At 40.1% G+C, this 21,101-nt stretch overlaps 1 protein-coding gene across 3 annotated transcripts; it reads left to right on the forward strand.

Annotated features, from left to right (window-relative positions):
* Positions 1-571: 571 nt before the first annotated feature.
* On the forward strand, positions 572-20,795 carry LOC113113667 (C-terminal-binding protein 2-like). Of its 3 annotated transcripts, none has more exons than XM_026280059.1 (11): positions 572-723; positions 1,784-1,845; positions 2,023-2,179; positions 11,391-11,545; positions 11,628-11,772; positions 11,862-12,068; positions 13,613-13,827; positions 15,545-15,675; positions 16,310-16,437; positions 16,630-16,750; positions 17,320-20,795. In XM_026280059.1, the coding sequence occupies exons 3-11, from the start codon at positions 2,122-2,124 to the stop codon at positions 17,507-17,509; spliced, it is 1,350 nt and encodes a 449-aa protein (XP_026135844.1). In that variant the 5' UTR covers positions 572-723; positions 1,784-1,845; positions 2,023-2,121; the 3' UTR covers positions 17,510-20,795. The 3 variants fall into 3 exon arrangements, with proteins under 3 accessions (XP_026135844.1, XP_026135843.1, XP_026135842.1); XM_026280058.1 differs by having other exon boundaries at positions 1,784-1,841; positions 2,020-2,179; XM_026280057.1 differs by lacking the exons at positions 572-723; positions 1,784-1,845; positions 2,023-2,179 and adding an exon at positions 5,043-5,196.
* Positions 20,796-21,101: the final 306 nt, after the last annotated feature.

Below are 21,101 nucleotides of genomic sequence, written 5' to 3' on the forward strand. Positions count from 1 at the left end.
CAAATATGGTCAGAATAAAGTCTCTGAATAACCAAGGATTAGGGCATAGTTCGGTTTGGATATTTAGTTGAATTTTATTAACATGCCTTAGAAAAAAAAATATTACTAGTGTGCATCTTGTGACAAAACAAAGCCATATTTTAAGATCAGTGCATGCTTCTTATTGTTGAGAGCTCAGAAATAGTGGGTCTGTAAAACCGGGAGATAGTGTCCTGCACCCTCTAGTAAACAGTAGTGCTCTCAAATGATTAATCACATCCAAAATAGAAGTTTTTGATTACATAATACATGTGTGTGCGTGTGTATTATTATGCATATATAAATACACACACATACAGAAAATGTTAACATTTATTTATTTATAGTCATATAATGTATATCATATATATATGATCATGTGACACATAATGCAAATTTGGGAAGCAAGACAGCTCGCCTATCTAGCCCCTCCATCCCTTACACAGCAGTCTCGGAATAAACTCAGCTCAGTCTCAGGCTCAGACTCAGTCTCAGGCTCCGGGCCCCGCAGTGGCACACACTGTCCTGTAGGAGGCGCTCATCCGCGCAGAGCTCATGTGTCTGCTCCGAGCGCTCGCTCTTTACAGCACGTTGTCTGCGCGGCCTCGACTTCCTTTTCTGTGCAGGTTTCATGGCGAGTGATAGCGGGGAAGAGTTGATTCAGCTCCCGTGACCACACCGAGCCTCCAGAGACGCTTTCTCCCGGTGAGTGCGCGGCGGTTCCCTGCTTCTGGCTTATCTTTGACACATATTCACACTGGACTCTCGATTGAGTATGTGTTGGGAGACTGCCGTGTGTTGTTATGACTGTGTACCCCTCTCTCTCTCACACACTGTGTTTAATGTTTGGTAGCTCAGTTAGCAACCATAAGCGCCTTTCGCGGTGTGTGCATTCACAGGCAGAGGTGCGACGCTACAAGAGACCAATACAGTTATTAGAGCGATTTATAATCACAAACTAGCTCGTAGGGTTTTCTCAGTGTTTTGTATGATGTTTTTTGGGGTTAATAATGCAACTTTTCCGTCGTATCGTGTATAGCTGCATGTGCTAATTAGCTAGCGCAGCGCTAACCGAAAAACTTTCAGCGAGCGCGCGACAAAAACAAAACGCCCCGTTAATAATGTTAAATCCTCTTAACTATTAGTTTGTTAGATTTTATGCGAAAGTTTAAGCCGTTTATTTAATATACAACGCTCGACGCAGAAATATAAACTGGGCTTTGGCTGTCTGTCTCCAGCTCGCTAAATATCGTTAAATATTTCACACCATTTATGCGCTTTTCTGGAGTCTTTTCAACCCTGAGCTACTTTACACAGACTTTTCATTTTGTTTAATGAGCAACAAGAGAGAGAAATAACTCTGAGACTGAAGAAATGAGATAAATGAGACTGAAGTTAACCATCACGAAGTGATCACCAGATGCGGTTCTCCCTAAACGCACGTTTCCCTAATGTTGTTTCTGAAAACACGTGCATTTCTTTATTTAATCGTTCGTTTTACAAAGTAGTTTAGACTTTTAAGTATCCAATTTAAGTGAAATTGGTCCTAAATAAGTGAGTTTGAAACCAGATTTAGTCTCTTTGAGGGGCTAACGTTATAACATTAATGCTCGTGAAGAAATGGGCGTCACTTCTCTTTCTAACGTCTCCAGATGTATCTAGGTTTATTGTTACTTAATAACGAACTAAAGCCAATATTTTTACGCTCTGTTCTTGTTTATAACTAATGCTTGTTTAACGCTGAGGTTTGTTTTTCTCTCTTCAGCTGCCATTATTAAGACCGTGACGTCAGCGGAGTAGTTGGTTGGCTTTGACGTCATCAGGTGTGTATTTGACATTTTTTCCCAGCACTATTACTCAGTATCAGTCATGTATGTGGGCGAGTGATAAGTTAACCATTTCTATAATAAGCAGTATTTTACTGCATGCATGTGGCGTGGTAATCAGATGTGGTGTGATTTGTAGTTCAGAATCTTAAACCTGTGAAATTCATCTCTGCAGGTGTTTTAAGGATTTGGGTGTTTTCGGGACTGAACTGTGTGCTGTGCCCCATCTTTCGTTGTGTCGTGGCCGTAGCTGGTCTTGCTGAAGAACTGCCAGTCGATGGCTCTGATGGACAAACACAAAGTGAAGCGGCAGAGACTGGACCGCATCTGTGAAGGTGAGAAGATACGACTCCTGCAGTCAGATGAGATGGACACACATAGATCTTAATGACGATCAGCAGTCCAGGTCTCTTTAACCATCATTTGCACCACTTTACATCCATAATGTGAGATGTGGAAAGAGAAACTCGAGGACAGAATTTAGGATGGGGCTTGATTTTATCTGGAAATTGATTGGGTTGTGGAAAGTGAACCGCACACACCTGTTGCTTAATTCAAGTCAAGATATTTTGTTTTGATGAAAAATAATTTATATCTTTGGTTTAATGTGCACTGATGAACATGTAGTGTTGGCTTTCAGATGCACAGTTCTGAAAAGCATTGCTTTTTAAGCCTTTAGCTTAGTCTTTGTAACTTTAATCTACTTTAATTCAACATGTATGCATTTAACCTAAATGTTTTCTTGAAATGATGTTTTGAGTAGTGATTTATTCTTTTGTGTGTAAACCTTGAGTGAATCCTCTGGCACTGTCAATACTAACAGACACGGAGCGATGGATGGGTGAGAGATGGTCGTTTCTTGAATGTTTGGCGTGTTTGTCTGTCAGGCACAGGAGATGCGAGACAGTTTGTGCTCTGTTTTCTTGTCTTTTCTCCTTCCTGTCTGTGTGCCGCAGATCAAACTGCTATTAACAACCTGTCCGTACTGTATTAAATAGCTCATTACTACTGAATGAATGGGACTCCTGTCCATTTGACACTTTAATACAATCTAGGAAAAGCTAGTTCTTTAGATTTGGCAGATGTAGTCTCATCTCATAAAGATGCTCTTTTGGAGGTGTGTAATGAGCTCAGAGGGGGCAGGCTGTATATTGCAGTCCCCTTTGTGTTTATGGCAGGTGTAACTACTCCTCATCAAAGAGGAACTGATGCTAGAGATGTAGATGTTGATTTTAGATTTTCTCGCTAAAATTTTAATAGATCCTTAGTTAAGGCCTGTGTTTGGTGGGTAGTTGTTGTATGATTGGATTTGTGAAATCTGCAGTATCTATTTGGCATTACATTAAAACTTTTAGATGAATACTGTATTCTGCAATTTGTTGCAATTTGCTAAACTTAGAAACAGTGTTGTGAATATTATTATTATTTCTTTTTTCAGGTTTTGGTCTGCATTTGCATGCCTTTTAAGAGTTGATATAAATGGCATTAAAATTACCTGTAAAAAAATTTTTTTTTGCAGGCCTTATTACTTAAAGTCTGCACGGAATTAAATTTCACACTCTCAAAAATTTATTTCACTATACATTTTCTAAATGGCATCTTTACAATAACATTAATAATTTAATGCATCTATGCATGTTCATTTAAAAAAAAAAAAAGTTTACTTAATTTTTAATCAGAATGACTGGGTCTCCTCAATCGTCAAAGACCCTTGCTCTTGCAGTCTTGCCTTCATCTGCCTCCACTTTTGAGTGGTATGCCCACATCTAAGAACCTAGAACCAAGTTCCCATCCTTTAATTTTTTTCTTCTTTTCGATAATGATATACGTCAAAATGCTGAATAAAAGATCTGTTGCTTCTATTTTATTGCGATTGTATTACACGGCTCTGTGGAATACTTGATTCTGATTGGTCAGTTGTGACATTCAGCGTTATGTTATCCCTCGATAACAATGGAGTTAAACTAAAACAGGCTCACCCGGGTAACAGCAGTCGGCGCTGTAATCTTGCTTGAACCGTTTCTTTCTTGGTGGAAACTTTGCGTTTGTTATCTAATAAAATATTAAAACTTGATTAAAAATGGTATACAATTATTTAATTGCCATCCTTGTATCACGGACCCGCTCTCGTTTTATACAAACGCATCTGCTGCCATTTTGCTACGACTGTTTTGTACGGTGTAATGGATCATAAGAGAACTAACAAACTGGTAGGATTTAAAAAAAATTTCATCTTAATTTTTATTGTTTTTGTGGTGAAATGTGTAATAAGTGGTTTGACCGCACCGTTTCCTTTAAATGTCCGTCTAATTTGAATTTGCCGCTTGCTCGCAACTGCTGTCTTCACGGAAATATTTCAACTAAATATCAATATTTCACGTCTAACTATTAACTTATGTGGCAAGTAGCCGTGTAAAAAGAGGGATAATGTACATCCAGCCGGTTGCTCTCTCAGAATAAACCCCGTCAAGCTGATAAAATCGGATCACCCTGTCAGGGTTTATTCTGAGAGAACCTGAAATGGCTAAAAGGTTGTTCTGTATTTAAAGCATTTGCTAAATACAAGAGCAAAAGACCAAATGGAAATGGTTCTCGATTTCCAACCTTATCTCCTGTTGTGCCCTTTGCGGTGACATTGTTAACCATATGGCACAGCCTGTTGTATGTTATTGCTTAATTGTGGCATTTTAAATGCTAATTCAAATAGGGAAGAGTGTCTTTTGCCGTTAAACAATTTACATAGAGATTGTAAGCGGCAGCTTCACGGTCTCGTCAGCTGTTGCCTCGGGTCAAACCTTTCTATTAATCAAAGCGAGTCGTTTTGTCTGCAGATATCATCCTGTGAGAATATTTAGTGTCATTTGCACAGACAATACGATTTTTGCATTGCAAAAAAACCTTGTTTAAAAAAAAATTAAATTGCTGATCATTTTCCTGATATTTAAAGGAATTTTTACGGTTACAGCTGCAGGTGGCAGTGATATTTATCCAAGTGACAGCAAAAGAGCAGAGTGGGGCGGGTGACGAGGATAACCGGGTTGTTTCTTCAGAAGAGCGGGGTCATGTAGATGTGAGCAGAACGAGACTGTCTCTTTAAAAAACAACAACTGCCTAACTGCCTCGAGTGCTGCTTGTCAATGCCGTGGAGGCTTGTGCTGATTGGTCAGTGCTCAAAGACAAGGCCTCTGATTGGACCACAGCTGTGGGGGAGGGGCCAGTGTGGATGACATGGGAGATGGGAGTCTTCCAGGCAGAAACAGCCTGACACTGATTGTAAAGGGTGGAGAGAGAGAGCGAGCGATAGAAGGAGAGGAGGGGAGAGAAGACAGGCGCGTGGATTTCATGATGCAAGGTTTGGACCTACTTGTACCTGTTTGATGTGTGTGTTTGTGTGTGTGTCGCCTCGAAGACGCAGTAATTCACATGGGTGTGGTTGCAGAAGCAGGCGTGATTTTTTTTTTTTTGTTTTTTCTTTTTTTTTTTTGCCGTGTCTAGTGTGTGTCCTTGCAGCTTGAGTGTGTGTGTGTGTGTGCTGGCCAGGCAGGAGGCAGGGTGTGGTGCAGCTGTATTCTCATCCACCCACCCTTCCCCCCCTCTCCTTGAGACCGTGTGGACCGTGTCGGGGGGGTGAAAGGGTGAGGGAGGGAGAGCGAGAGAAGGTTTGGGAGGGGGGTGGAGCGGAGGAGAAACGAGCGCTGAATGAATGGCATTGTTTGCATGGCCATGCTTGTGCTGCGGCCCTCTCTCTCTCTCTCAGCCTGGCGCGGCCTCAACACACGGCATCTGTGCTCTCAGCGCGCTCTCGCCCTGACCCTACAGCAGTGTGTTTGCATTGTTCTTTGCGACTGAATTTTGCCCCTCAGCCGTTTTATTCTTCCTCCTCTTGCCTGCTTTAAATATTACGTGCTCTTTTACCTCCATTAGTGTGTGCTTTTCCACACATTGCTGATTTGCAGGGAAAGAATGCAAATATTTGTCTTAAGATCACTTAATCATTCACCGTACACAGGAGTGTGATAACGCGAGAAATAGACATTTTTGTGAATGTCACGGAGGCATCTTACCCCACCCCCATCTCATCCGCCAGTGCAGAAACACCTGTCAGTGATGAAGGGGGCGTTGAATCTCAACATAGCTGTAACTCAACCCTCTACAGACACCTTGGCAATTGAATCTCCACTGGCTAGTACATTTTTGTTTGTTTGTTTATATATTAAATTAGGATTTAAAATCAAATTTAAATTAAATTTATGCTTTAAGCAGACGCTTTTATCCAAAGCGACTTACAGTGCATTCAGGCCATCAATTTTTACCTATCATGGTGTTCTTGGGGAATCGAACCCCCAACCTTGCGATGTATAGCACAATGCTCTACCAATTGAGCTGCACGCACGCACCCCCGCACGAGGTAGACCAATAGTGGATTTTGCCATTATCGATAGTTAGGTTGGACCACACTGGCCGAAACCAATATATATATATATTTTTTAATTCATACTGAACAAAAACTAAAATATTGCTTTATTTAAAAAAAAAAAAGGACTGATTCGTAGTAGTAGTAATAATAAAAGTGTTAACAATAGTAAAATTTTTTAAATGACCATGATTTAATTTTTTTCCAAATTCTGTTATTTCCGCCTTATCAATTCAAGGCATGAAACATTAAATTAATTTATCTTTTAATTACTGAAAATTAAGCAAACTTTATTTTGGCAAACAAAGGAGATTGACTATTAAAATGAAAACATGAAATGTGTGATTTATTCCTTAAATAATGTTGGTTTCATTTTAGCAGTAGTAGTAGTAGGCTTATGTACATTCTACGGGTTGCCGTGAATACCTTTATAGTTCTGTGTGTGATATGAGGCTAGTTTTATTCAAATGGTCAGAAGCTCATGAAATCTTTTTCAGAGTAGTTCTGGAGATGTTCATGTGTTCACATCCTCATTTAAAGAGACGACAGAAGCTGAAATCACTGCGAGCGTCTCACACGCTTCAGTACAAATGAAACCTCGCGTCTGCGCCATTCATTAGTCACGCAAAACATGCAGGTAATGACCTACTTTTGATTAATTCATTCAAAATTTGACCAATTCCGTGTTTAACTATGAATTCTGTTTTTATGACTGGATTCCGTCCGTGTTTTCCGCATCACGGAAATCGTAAATCATAAATGTATACTCTTACTTTAACTGCTTTTATTCTTGAACTCTTGATGATTATCTAATCAAAATAAAAAAAGAGCAGTGCTGAGTCTAGGAGATCTCACCAGTATCACACACACTCCGGATGCATTGCATTCAACTCGAGCAGCGGTCTAAAACCGTTTATTCACCAAATGGACACAAGTTTATTTCAAGAGTGAACAATGAGGCATAGATAAGTTTGAAGTTCAGTATTTAAAAAAACAGAGCAAACGGAAAGAGTGATACATATTATAGCTCTATAAATGAAGCATACAGACTTTATTAGAGCCACAGAAAGACAAACGTTTTGATGAAAATGCTCAATATACAATTCATTATGTACATTAACAACAATTTGGGGTTATACATGCACATACTCTCATCATCAAAGAGTGATGATATAATAGTGATATATAATATAAAGGGGCTGGGTTTTGAGTAGGGGTGCTACGTTATGCGCATCTCCTCAGTAAAGCCGGTTCTCTAATCAGCGGTTAATTGCATCAGGTGCGTGATTTCACATAGAGCAGCTGTTACTACACAGAGCCGTTGTTAACTGAGAAGATGCGCAAATCCACTTCATTTTCAGCGTTTTTTGACGCATCTTCTCAGTTAACAACAGCTCTGTGTAGTAACAGCTGCTCTATGTGAAATCACGCACCTGATGGAATTAGCCGCTGATTAGATAACCGGCTTTACTGACGAGATGCGCATTAACGATCGGCTGAGCACCCCTAGTTTTGACACAAATTTTTCAATTTTCATTTACAAGCTTTCGATTCAGTATCGATTCTTTTGTGTGTATATATATATATGTATATATCAGGTACTCATGCCAAATTTTCTAAAGGAAAAAAATCTTAAAGGGACACTCCACCTCAAAATGAAAATTGTCATTAATCACTTACCCCCATGTTGTTCCAGACCCATAAAAGCCTTTATTGTCTTCAGTACAAAATTTAAGATTTGTGACTGTCCCATAGCCTGCCAAGTAAATAACAGTATTAAGGTCAATAAAGGAATGAAAGACGTTGTCAGAATAGTGCATAACATTGAGGCAACAACAATACATTTTGTATGCAAATAAACTAAAAAACTTTATTAAACAATTTGTCTCCTCTGTGTCTCTCCACATCACCCTAGCGCCATTTTGAAGAATGAGCTGAACGCAGACATTTGTTTTCTCTGCATACAAAATGTATTCTCATTGACTCGTAACATTACAGTTGAACCACTGATGGCAGATGGACTATTCTGATGACGTCTTTCATACTTTTCTGGACCTTGACAGTGTATTTTACTTGACAGTCAATGGGACAGTCACAAGCCTCCCGGTTTTCATCCAAAATGTTAAATATTGGAATGACATGGTACCCCCAATGACATTGCTGGATGATTTGCTGAAATTAAAACGGTGACTATAATAGGTGAGTGCCAGTTGATAAGATTATTTTGTGCATTAGCTCCACCCACTACTGTGTTCTCCGGAAGTTCTTCAAAGCTGAAGGATTTGTGAGTTCTTGGATGAATGGTTCAACAGCCATTTCCAGACTGCTATTATTAGAGTATGATAATGAGATCATAATTATATGATGAGCAACATCTTACTCCTCGTTGTGTGATATTTCTGGTACATGCCACCTCATTAAAATGGGCAGTTTCTGTGATGCTGTAATGAATTTTGCCGTTTGCTGCAATGTTTATGTAATGCAGTTTAATGATTGTGGTGCATAGAACATCCTGATGCATGATGGGAATCTGATTCCACTGATCAATTAAGTTCTATTGCTCCCTTTCTTGTCTCATCCTGGGAATCCTGTTCTCTTGCAAAAGTCGTAGGTTTGGGAATTTCGGCCCAGGCTGGTTTTGTTTTTGCATTTGCTCAGAAATGTCCTTCCTGTAGTTGTTCTGTGTTTGGCTGTAACAGGCAGAAGTTCCTCATTGTCTGACATGTCAGCTTTTTACCCTGCCGCTTTAAAAGAATGTGCAACGATTAACAAAAAAAAGCCATCACTGCTTTTTTGCAGTCAGTTGTGACTGTGAACTAAAATACTTGCTTTCACACGGTTTCTGTGAAGAGCCTGCCATGTGCTATATATGCAGTGAATACAGTGCTGCTTTGTGAGAAGGCCTGTATTACCAATTCTAATTCAATTCTACCAATCTACAAATTCTACCAATTTGGGATTCTGTTTTGTAATGATGCTGTATTGCATTGTCAGTATCCTTTTATACCATTTTGCCAACTATTATGTTCTGTAGTCTCTCTGCTTCTCTCAATTCGATCTGAAACATGTGTTTCCATTAGGTACAGTGCTTTTAATGTGCAGAGATGCATTTGTAAGTGACCGGTTCTTAGTAAGCATGTTCAAATCAACATGTACTCAAAATGGACCACTAGATTCTTTAGCAAACATGTTCCTTAGGGATGCATGGAAGGTAAAGTGCAGTAGGGTCATTGATAAATCATCAGCAAATAAATTGGCCAAATAACTAAACTTTCATGGTCTTTACAGAAAGCTGATATCTCTGGTTTATCACACTAAAAAGTTGCCTCAAAACACATTTAAATCAGCTGTTTTTAAATTGGTTATTACAATTAATATGTAATAGTTTTTCTAAATGTGTTTAGTTAAGTAGCTTTAAGACCTTGGTGTTTTGTTGTATTTATCACTGAATAGAGATGCACAATTTCTATTTTACCACTAGATATAGTGTAATGGAGTAGAATAGAATGCAGGGCTCACAAATATTGAAGTTTACATATCATCTAATAGAGATAATTCATCAAAAATGTAAATTATTTACTTGCCCCTCATATCATTCCAAACCCCATTGACTGACTTTCACAAAAGTGGATATTTTTAAAGTAGAGTATAAAGTAAGGTAGAGGGGATTTTTTTCTTTCTCATTTCAGTGAAAGTCAATGGGCAGACACCAAAACATATTGGTGTCACACTTATTTTTTTTTTTTTTTAAAATAGATACAGCCACGTGAGAGTGAGTAGATGAAATCTTTTTCATTATTGTTTCTATATTTATTTAATTCCGCTTTCTTTATCTGATATCTGTATTAGACCAGAAGTGGGTAGTGATGGTTTAGTAGTAGGATGAAGACAAAGATAATTTAGCCTCCAGTCTGCTGAATGTAGGTCATTATGAGTCATGTGAAGACTCCCTGCCCCCTTTCCTCATCTCCTTCCCTCCTTCTGTCCCCTGCTCACACTTTCATTTGTCAGGTTGGGGGGGTTGGGGTGGACCCTGGAGTTATTGGGAGATGTTATCTTCCCTCATAATAAGTAATGATCATAAAACAGTTTCCTGCCATTTGAGGCCACTAGCATTCAAAATATTATGAAATTCTCTATGGCTTTGCAATAGTTTGGCATCAATTCATATGGCCTTTTGTTGATGTAAATCATCTATTTGATAGCAATGCTGGTAGTCTCAGCCTCGTAATGAGGATGTTTTTATAGAATAGATATTAATGCTGTTTTACTGTTGACCAGCATTGCTAAAAAGAAACTGAAAGGCCTTTTTAAAATCAGTCAATCGATCATAAGTACCACCTAATCTGGTTTAATGAACCTTGACGTGAATCTTGGTTGTAGATGCTGCTGTTGTCTATTAACACGAGTAGCATCCAAAAGCCAAGCAATTTTTAAAATGTCTCCTTATAAGCCAGTTATCCATGCAAAATTGCAAATTACATTTTTGCAAAATTGAAATATTGCATAGCATTTGCACCATTTCCATCCAACTAGTCAGAGAACAAAATCATCAAAAATAGAAGTCACTGAATATAATAATTTTCATACATAAGTTACTTTCGCCTCAGAGCGAGCAGATGAAACCAAATAAATGCGGTCATTGCTTTTGGAAGCGGCTGCTGTTTGGGAACGCTAGTTCTTGGAGGCAGTTATACAAAAATGCTTCGACAGACTTTTTCCTGGCATTTTAAAATGACCATAACATTTCAAAGTTTTGTCGTCCCATGCCGCACAAGTTACATTACTTTTTTTTTATTTATATGGAGGAATTTACTCTCCAAATGCGTCTCCATTTCCCATTATTCACTAACTCTTTTCGCAAAAAAGGGTTTCACAAAAACCACCTAAAACAAGTGGGTTTTTTTTTTGGCAAATTAAAGCGTTTTTATTTGAAATTTGGCCGTTTCCATCACTCATTTCTGATGCGATACTTAAAAAAAGTGCATAAAAAAAACAGGGTGATGCAAACATAGCTGTAGATACCTGTAATGAACACAATGTGGAGTGCCCAGAATTGTAGGCATTTGAAGAATTTGAGTTCCCGTTGCATGTAAGAAATGATTAATAAGGTTATTCTGGGTGACCTGCAGGCATTCGACCACCCATCCTCAATGGCCCCATGCACCCTCGTCCTCTGGTGGCGCTGCTGGATGGCCGGGACTGTACGGTGGAGATGCCCATCCTGAAGGACGTGGCCACCGTGGCCTTCTGTGACGCCCAGTCCACCCAGGAGATCCACGAGAAGGTAAAGTCACAGATCGTAGCCATATCTCAGGCCTTTATACGTTTCATAGGTTTTTACTCTTGAGCATTTCATGCTGCTGCAGGTCTTAAATGAGGCTGTTGCAGCTTTGCTCTACCACACCATCACGCTCTCGCGAGACGACCTGGACAAGTTCAAAGGTCTTCGGGTCATTGTGAGGATTGGCAGTGGATTTGACAATGTGGATATTAAAGCTGCAGCAGAGCTGGGTGAGTTTTGTTCCTGTGTTGTGAAATGTCTGTCTGTGTGAGTTTCGGTCAGACTGAGTGACTGTATACTGGCTCTTTGTCTTAAACAGGAATAGCAGTGTGTAATGTGCCAGCCGCGTCTGTGGAGGAGACGGCAGACACCGCCATGTGTCTAATTCTGAATCTGTACCGCCGCGTCACCTGGATGCATCAGGCTCTGCGCGAGGGCACACGTGCCTCCAGCGTGGAGCAGATCCGGGAGGTGGCCGGAGGCGCAGCACGTATTCGAGGGGAAACATTGGGCATCATTGGACTGGGTGAGTCTTGATGCGTTTTACTCGGCTCAATTAAGGCAACAGCTGACGGCAAATGTAACTTCTACATCTATAACTAGAATATAAGTTGTACTACTAAATATAAAACATGCCAAACTGCAACTTCATTTAAACTAAATATTAACATTAAATATTTAGAATTAAAAAAAAAAGACTTGAGCAAGACACTTTAGGCAAAATGTTTTTTTTTTATATGCTGGTCTAGTTTGAAATTGAAAGATTTTGGGCTTTTCTTAATGTGTGGTTTCAGACTAGTTAATAATATGCTACAGCGCACCGGCAAATTATGAATATGTAGGGGGAAAAAGTAAGGAGACTGCATTAACATTTTAATAATGTAATAAACTTGTTTTCTTTGTTTTTGGCTTAAAAGATGCACTTTGCGACACAGACTCGTCATCTCCGTGGTAGTGATGCGCATGTATATGTGTTTCATACAGATTACATAATCGGAGAATATTTGTCTTCCATCTGAATTTGTTCACTTGAAAGTAGACATGTAATTCTCTATTGATATATTTTAGTGTCTTTACAGCAAAGATATACAGAGTTTCACGCTCAAGTTTAACAGAGACCAAAACGGCAAAAATCACATCATGTTTGCATTCATTTAAAAAATAATAATAAATAATTGTGCACTCAAATAAACATAGTCTTTACAGATTTGAAAGATGTATTATCTGTATGAGCAAACATGGGAATTATTTTAATAGTGAGCGCACCGCTGCCTCCATCTGTCCTGCAGAGAGCGATTGTTCAGCTCCACACAGACACTGAACCACACACATTTCTTTTTCTTAACATTAGATTGAGCAACTATGTAAAGTTTCTAATACTTGCGTATTTCAGATGATAAACCAAATTCAGTTCAAGGAGTGATAGATGAGTGTTTGAATGCCCTGCCCAATGTACTGTTAGTCACGGACTGCATGACATCCCCTGAGGATTAAAAAAGAAACAAATCTGTGACTAAGTTACTAATAAAATGTTGTCAGACCTAGTCTCTTCTGCTTGACTGTTAGAGGGCAGCCTTATATATTATGTTAACAAATTAAATTTAGGATGCGATTTGATTTTACAGCACACTTTGTTCTTATAATCTGCCTGATTTTATGTATTTTATTCCTGAAATCATTGTAAATTTTTATTCACAGTATTTTGTAATTACTGTAATATCTAAATAAAATGTTATGTAAATGTAGGTCCTGGCTTTATCCAGTGTTCATATTTCTGTTCTGGAAATCTATGAGAATTAGTGCATCTTTAATTAGATGTCATTTTCATATTGAAACAATGTCAGAAAACCTACATAAAAAAAATATTTGCAATTCTTAATGTAATCAATCATCTTCAGGAGTGTGGTGTAATCGATTTATTTACTTATTTTTAAAAACTCAGTGGTGTATTGCTTTAAAATGAATCATCAGTGAGTCGTCTTTTCTGAATCTCAATCTAATCTCAGGTTTGACGTTAGTAATGTGGTCCCAACTGAGTCTAAAACTATTTCTTATGATGGCTGTTTTTAGGGCGTATTGGCCAAGCAGTTGCTCTGAGGGCGAAGGCCTTTGGGTATGGAGTGATCTTCTATGACCCGTACCTGCCGGACGGGGTGGAGCGGTCACTAGGACTCCAGCGCATGGCCACACTACAGGACCTGCTCATCCACTCGGACTGTGTGTCGCTACACTGCAGCCTCAACGAGCACAACCACCACCTCATCAACGACTTCACCATCAAACAGGTGCTAAAGCTGACACGCTTCTGCTTAAACAGCACTGTGGGAGCCGTTCGCTTCTCTGACTGCTTTTGGTGTGAACCTGGGTCTGTCTGACATCAGAGTTTGATTCATTTGCTTAATGTGAAAGGCATTGGGTTTACGCAGCGGGTCCGCACCCATTGCTGGATTATGGTTCATGTGGGCTCACAATCTGGCCTGATTTTCAAAAGTAAACTGGCCATGCCATGTGCATTACACATGTATTTCCAAGAATTTCCAAAAGTTTATTCTGCACAACTATTTCAATACAACACCGAGAACAACACTCTTTCTGACTCGAAAGGGAGCAAAAATGGTGAAGAAGTCATGCAAACAGTGTACGGTAGATGCTTAGCTTCGGGTGCTGCTAGATAGGAAAAAAAGAGACCTGTGGTTTGGGAAAGTATGGAAAAATATTATCATTTCCAGACTTTTGTCCTCTATCTAGTTTGTAATAGTTTAGAATTGAATGAAAATAAATGTATCATATAAAGTGTTTTCATGGCAGTGATTGTCAAACACGACTGAATGAACTTAACGTGCACTTTATGCAGGTCATAAGCATTTTGGGTTATTACCGTATTATTTTAGACTTTTGTGCACACAGGAAACAATTAAATTTAGCGTATAGCACAATGCACTCTGCCCTGCTATCTCTAAAGCTGTTGTGACATCAGCCCATTTGATGTCATGGTTCCTCCGCTGCCACAGAGGATGTTAAATTGTACATAGACCTTGATATTAGAGGTGCTACCATAAAGAGACGCGTTGAGTGCGAATCCATGCTCTCGTTTTACTCCTAGTAAGATGGCACTGATGAAGGTTATATAAAACTAGATATTGTAACGTATAAGCATGCAAAAAATTATCATGTGCACCTGAATAGTTTCTAAAGTGTTTTTATTTTTATATTTATATTATTTTAAATTTATATTAATAATATATAGTCAAACCGAAACTTATTCAGACACCAGATATAATGTTTTATATATTTATACTAGTGGGTGTGGGACGCTATAGTTAATTTATGTAAGTGAGACTAGCAAAATAAAGTAAACTGTGATATAACCAAACATTCTTCATAAAGAGGACTACCAAAAAATCAGACACTGACCTGACCATGTTTTTACACCACAGACTGAACAAAGTTAAGTATTGCTTGGTAATTGCTTGACCTAAATTGGTATTATGTTAATGTTCTTAAATTTAGCAACTGACCGCTTTTCAACCAAGTTCATTACATACTTTCATATCAAAGTTATCTGACGCCATCAAGATGAATTTGTTCTCACAGTTTAAGTTCTTGTCATGTTTTATTACCATTTTCTAAACTACAGCTAATAAACGGTTATAATTTGAAATTTTTTAAAGGTCTCTGAATAAATTTTGTTTGACTATATATTTATTGTAGGGGTTCGTTCGGTGTGGTCACTTTGAGGAAAATAAAAAAAAAACGGAGAAAATAAAGATATTTAGAGATGACTGCACTGTATAACAAATATAATGCTGTTTGTTACATATTGTCTGATCTAAATCTGCTGAAAGGTTTGATATGAGTCTGGAAAAGTATGGAATTTTGAAATGGAAAATGTGTAGGAACCCTGGGAGATTAATGTGAAAATGAACCACAAGTGTGTGAACTCTAACAAGCAAGTTGAATAATTGCCTTATTTTTAATATTTTTAAATGCTCTTATTCGTAGATGCGTCAGGGTGCCTTCCTGGTGAACACGGCGCGTGGAGGTCTGGTGGATGAGAAGGCCCTGGCCCAGGCTCTGAAAGAGGGCAGAATACGGGGAGCAGCCCTGGACGTCCATGAGACCGAGCCCTTCAGGTGAGGGACACAAGTTTGCTGTTTGCTTGCTTAAGCCGCGTTTCCACCGCTGGAACTTTACCCAGGAACTAGGGACTTTGGGCTGGTACTCGGTGTGTTTCCACCACAGGAACCAGGAACTAAATAAAGATCCCGGTAAAAAATAAAAATACCCCTCAGAAAGTCCCTGCTCTTGAGGTAGTACTTTTTCAGAGTTCCAGAACTTTCAGGGGCAGGACTTGGGCGCTAAACATCCTGATTGTGAGTCGAATGTGCGAAGTCTGAAATACCGAGGATGCGAGTCCGAAATTTGCATACATTGTATTGAGAAACACATGCAGACCTACGTCACTAGACTATTTGTCTAATCTTCCCAGTTCTTTAGACAGCGGTGGAAACACAGAAAGCAACAGGTCTGGGGATAATAAATAGTTCCTGGGGAAAGAAGTTTCTGGTACAATTGTCCCGGGTAATTTTGGTTGAAACGCATAATAATGCAGTTATTATTCTGACATGTTACTGCTACAGTAATGTTCAGTTTCACTTAACTACTATGAAATCATTTTCTAATCCACATTCAACAATTGGCCTGTCAAAACCTTCACACTGGAGGTTATTTTTCTTTCTGTCGTGACACTAACACTTCTTTCAACAGTTTCTCTCAGGGCCCACTGAAGGACGCCCCAAATCTTATCTGTACCCCACACACATCCTGGTACAGTGAACAGGCCTCCATTGAGGCCAGAGAGGAGGCGGCGCGGGAGGTGCGCAGAGCCATCACAGGTCAGAAAACACTAGGTGTTTGTTATCAGCCCGTGCCTGCTGTGATTTTGTAATTCTTTAATAAGTGTTGCAAAGCATGCCAGAGTAATACAAAACATTGAAGTATACATGTGCAGTTCTAATTGAGCTGCAGCTAGTTTTTGCATATGTCCAAATGACACTGCGCCCTCGTGTGTGTGTGTGTGTGTGCAGGTCGTATCCCAGACACTCTGAAGAACTGCGTGAATAAGGAGTATTTGATGGCAGCCTCTCAGTGGCCGTCTATGGAGGCCACCACTGTTCACTCTGAACTCAACGGAGCTGCAGCCTATAGGTAACTACCCCTCCCTCCTGTCTGCCATTAGTGCTTTTACTAGGGCAGGGAAATAAACTGATGCATCTCGAAAAAGCATTGATTCTGAGATTTTGAGACAGCATCGCGATTCTTTCTCGAGTCAATTCTGAACTTAGTTTTGAACTGAACGCAGATGGCAATGCATGCTTTAGAAACATCCATACTCTGCTTGTTTCCCAATCCTTACCCACACACTTGAATCAAAAATAATCATTCATTAAATTCTAAAAGGTTGAAGGGAATTACAAGGGTGTTCACACACAGTGTGCTCTGTTTCTGTTAATCTTGCGTCATAAAAGCACACTCATCCAAACGCACAAGCGTTCTTCAGCACTCTTCATTAGCTCTTGAGTGTACAGACTAAAACTAGATTAGAGCGCCATCTGCTGTTATAATCTACACTCAGAATCAATTCCAGAGAGAATCACGATGCATTCGGAAGATCTCGGAAACAATCCAAGAATCAATTCTGCCTTGATTTATCGTCACAGCCCTAGCTTGTACTGTATCTCGGCGTGTTTGTGAGTGAAAACATGTCTCTGTCGTAGGTTCCCACCAGGGCTGATTGGTGTAGCAGCGGGCGGGCTGCCTGGAGCCGGGGCAGGAGTGGAGGGCATTGTGGCTGGATCTCTGCCTCTGGCCCACAGCATCGCCCCGGTCTCACACCCACCTCATACCCCGTCGCCCGGGCAGCCCTCCAAAGCCGAGGCGGACAGAGACATCCCTTCTGACCAATAGCATCCCAGCACATTCCATCTTTGCCCTGATCGATGCCCTTTCACCTCACCCGGGGGGACTGACGCCCCTGCTTTCGATGTGACCTTGGGTCACCCCAGTCCAACAGAACATGTGTACAAACACAGGAGTGAAACCCTGTACCCCGAACGTACCCCTCATTTCCACTCGCTGTCTCCTCTGTTGATCACTTTGGCAGAAAGCAATAACTTCTCTCAAGGATTCAATAATTGGGTTGATACACACTATTTCTAAGCTACGAAATCCCAGCTCCTTTGCTTTGTATCTACTCTGGACTAGTTGGAGTTTGTTTCTGAGTAGTGTTTCTTACATTTCTGTTCTTTTCTTATCTGTTTTAACAGCTTGGAAATAAACGCATGGACCTTGTTTTCTTTCCTTCGTCCGCTGCCCATCCTCCTCCTAGCGTACATTTTCTAAAACCTTCTCAACCTGTCCCATCTTAGCAATCGTTTGATCGAAACAAAGCATCAGCTGACTAACGTCTTTAAATTCAGCAGCAATTATTTCACAGCTGGTATTCAGTAACGGAGGTCAAGGCTAAAGGCTGTGTCCCGTGGCTAAGAGTAACAGTCCATGGGAAGAGCTCAGATGTTTCACGTTCCTCTCACTCTCTCTTCATGTGGAAGGCATCTTCTAGATTTGTCCATCCTCTCTCTCTCTTTATTTTTGCAGAAAACAAGAGCTTCACCCCCAGAGCTGTTGGGGGTTCTATCATGTGCTCCACTTTAAGTCACAAGATTTACAGCATCCGTAATGCCTAAGGTCTGCATAACAGTGTCATTGAGAAACGCATACGTGAGATTCCATCGTCTCGTGATGGCCGACTTGATTTTATTTCGTGCGCTGCTTGTGAATGATGACTATGATGGGAGATCCAGCTTCATTAATGCAAATTTCAAACAAAGCCATATTCCTAGTGTATAGCATCTCTAACTTAAACATATCTGCAAGATTTGACACCCTAAACCTAACCCTCAAAAAACATTGACCTCCGCTTGACTCATACTGAGATCCACCATAGCTAAGCTGATAACATTGGCACCTTTTTTTTTTTTTTTTTTTTTTTTAACGTAGCCATTTGAAGAATGTTTGCCTTGGCTTTTCAAATATTCTTTCTGTCCTGGATTATCTCTTGTACTTCCTCCTTGTGCCTCCTTTTTCCGATTAGGCCTTCTCTTTGTGACACGGCTTGTCCTCCATCAGTTCCCATGAAATCACTGTGTAGTGCATCCGCCCGTCTGCCCTGCCCTTCCTCCTTCCCACAAGGCACTTAAACTCTTAACACACACTCACAAACACATTTTCATACAGACCTGACAAACTGAGCTCCATCCACCTTTTTATGAGGAAGTCCTGGTGCTCCGGAGGCTGCTGTAGCGTTGAAGGCCAGCAGATGGCGACGACTCTCTTCCCCTTCAGGGTCTTATTGATAAATTCATCCACACTCAGCCGACCGAAGGTTTAGCAGAAAATCATACAGACCTGTTGTGGGCTGCACCATCTGTCGACACACTTCCCTATACTCTGGATGGGTGATGTGGCGAATTAAAGCAGTTCATATACCCTGAGCTTGACACTTTCATGGGCGTCTTCTATGATATCAGCCTTCGTTTTCTCTGCATTTTCACCATTTACAGCACAGAAGATACGGTGGAAAGAATGTAAAAGCTAGGTCACTGGAACGCTGGTTGCTTTCCAAGGAAGGTAGGAGAGTGTCTCGGGATAGTGTCTGAAGAGAAAGGCCTTTCTAGTACCTCAGTAACAGATATTGAATGTATGCTCAAAACTTTCTCGCTTTGTACAGCTTTTTTAGATCATAGGTTCCTATTTCTGAGGGGGTGTGAATGCGTCTGCATGTATGTGGCCGTGTGTGACCGCTTATTCAGTTATTCGCAAATGACAAAATTAAGCGCTTTTGTTTTTTTTCTCCTCCATGCATTGGATATCTATTACATTGTTTCATTAGGCATTGTTTGAATCTCAGGCTTTAGCTTTAGGAAGTTCTTGATCTGTGATCTTTGTAATTTTCTGTATAAAGGAGCACCGTTTCACGTCTTCGTCGAGATTAGGTTTGAATCTATGTGATTGAGGATGCGTTCTTGATGGCAGATGTTGTCCGTGTCCTCGATCCTCATGGATTCGTGCATAACGAGATGCTCGTACCTATCAGGCCCCTCCCCCTCGATTCCCATTGGCCCGGTTGTGATGTTGAATTTTGATTGACGTGCAGCTTTTCCTAGACTGAAGTGATGCCCTTTTATTCTAGCTGCTCTGTAAAGATTCTCCGTACTACAGCGTTTTTTAATTTTTCGAGTTACTTCTAGCATTATCGTGGTGTTTCTTTGCCGTCTGCATCATCCAGCTTTGATATGAGATGTGCACTGTTAAAAAAAAAAAACAAGAAATGAGACGTTTCGATCTAGATAGTGTCATTCAGTGTTCAACATGTTGTATTGAAACATTTCAAGATGAGTCTCATTTCATCCTTTCACCTCCAGCACCCCCCGTGGTACCCTCGCTGCCTTAATATCATAGACCCCCCTCCCCCCATTCTCCTCTTTCCTCCCGCAAACACACATGCAAGAGAGAGGAGGCTGTTTTCTTTAGCCATATGTTGCTCCGTGTGCTTGATGCATATTTCTGGAGAACACAAATGGCTTTCACTTTGAGGTGTGAAATGCTCAGGCACTATGAAAGACCCTTTCAGGAGCCGCCGATGTGGTTAGATCTAGTGCTGGAGAGCACCGATATGGACTCGCAGCAGTTGGTTTCTCTCTCAGGGCACTAACACACACACACACACACCCTACAGCCGCCAGTTACACTCTTCCTCCATCCCAATGAAGATCATGTTGTATGTCTCCAGAGCTCTCCTACACAGTCCGTCTTTCAACAGTGATATTTTTTCCTTTCTATCACTCTTTTCTCCTTACTTTTTGCGTGTTTGTCGCACTGACTCCTAACAACAGAAGAATGAATGTTTTAATAGAACTGCGTGTAACGTTGAAGTTGGGAAATGTATTTTTACAACATGTGAACTTTTTATTCCTTTCTCTTACCTTCGTTTTGTTGTGAATTGATTTTATTTTCTCCCCATCACCAGACTGCAAAAAACAACAACAAAAAAACAACAAAAAATCCTGTAACTAGGCTCTTAAGCTTTACTTTTGTTTTTGTTTACTTTTTTATTAGAAAACAATCATGTTTGTGATGGTAACCTCTGATGGTAAATTCCACAATGTATTTTAATAAAATCCTAAAGATTAAACCCTTGGTTGCTTACTCTTTTATAAACCGAATTAAAGTTGAACTCTTGAGTAAAGATGTACACAACCATTCAAAAGTGAGAAATTTAGTAAAATGCATTGATAGTCATACACGATAAGACCAGAAACATGAAGTTAGTCGTGTCAGTTTGAGTTTAACTCTAACCGTGTCATTTCTGTCGGCAGGTTTATTTGAAATGTTGGTGTGAGTTTACACAAGCACTCATAACAGGAGTTTTCCAGACTTGCTCTTCAGGTGTTAGCGGTTTTGTTCATACAACATCTTTGGCTGAAGGGGAAAGAGAAGC

The sequence above is a fragment of the Carassius auratus genome, chromosome 14 (genome assembly GCF_003368295.1).
Source record: "Carassius auratus strain Wakin chromosome 14, ASM336829v1, whole genome shotgun sequence".
Taxonomy (NCBI): Eukaryota; Metazoa; Chordata; class Actinopteri; order Cypriniformes; family Cyprinidae; genus Carassius; species Carassius auratus.

Bases quoted from the DNA above. Each gene is read 5' to 3' on its own strand.
- LOC113113667 (XM_026280057.1), top strand. From the start codon at position 5,073: ATGGGAGATGGGAGTCTTCCAGGCAGAAACAGCCTGACACTGATTGTA. The intron at 11,773-11,861 runs GTGAGTTTTGTT...TGTCTTAAACAG, and splicing joins TAAAGCTGCAGCAGAGCTGG to GAATAGCAGTGTGTAATGTG. The intron at 12,069-13,612 runs GTGAGTCTTGAT...GGCTGTTTTTAG, and splicing joins ATTGGGCATCATTGGACTGG to GGCGTATTGGCCAAGCAGTT.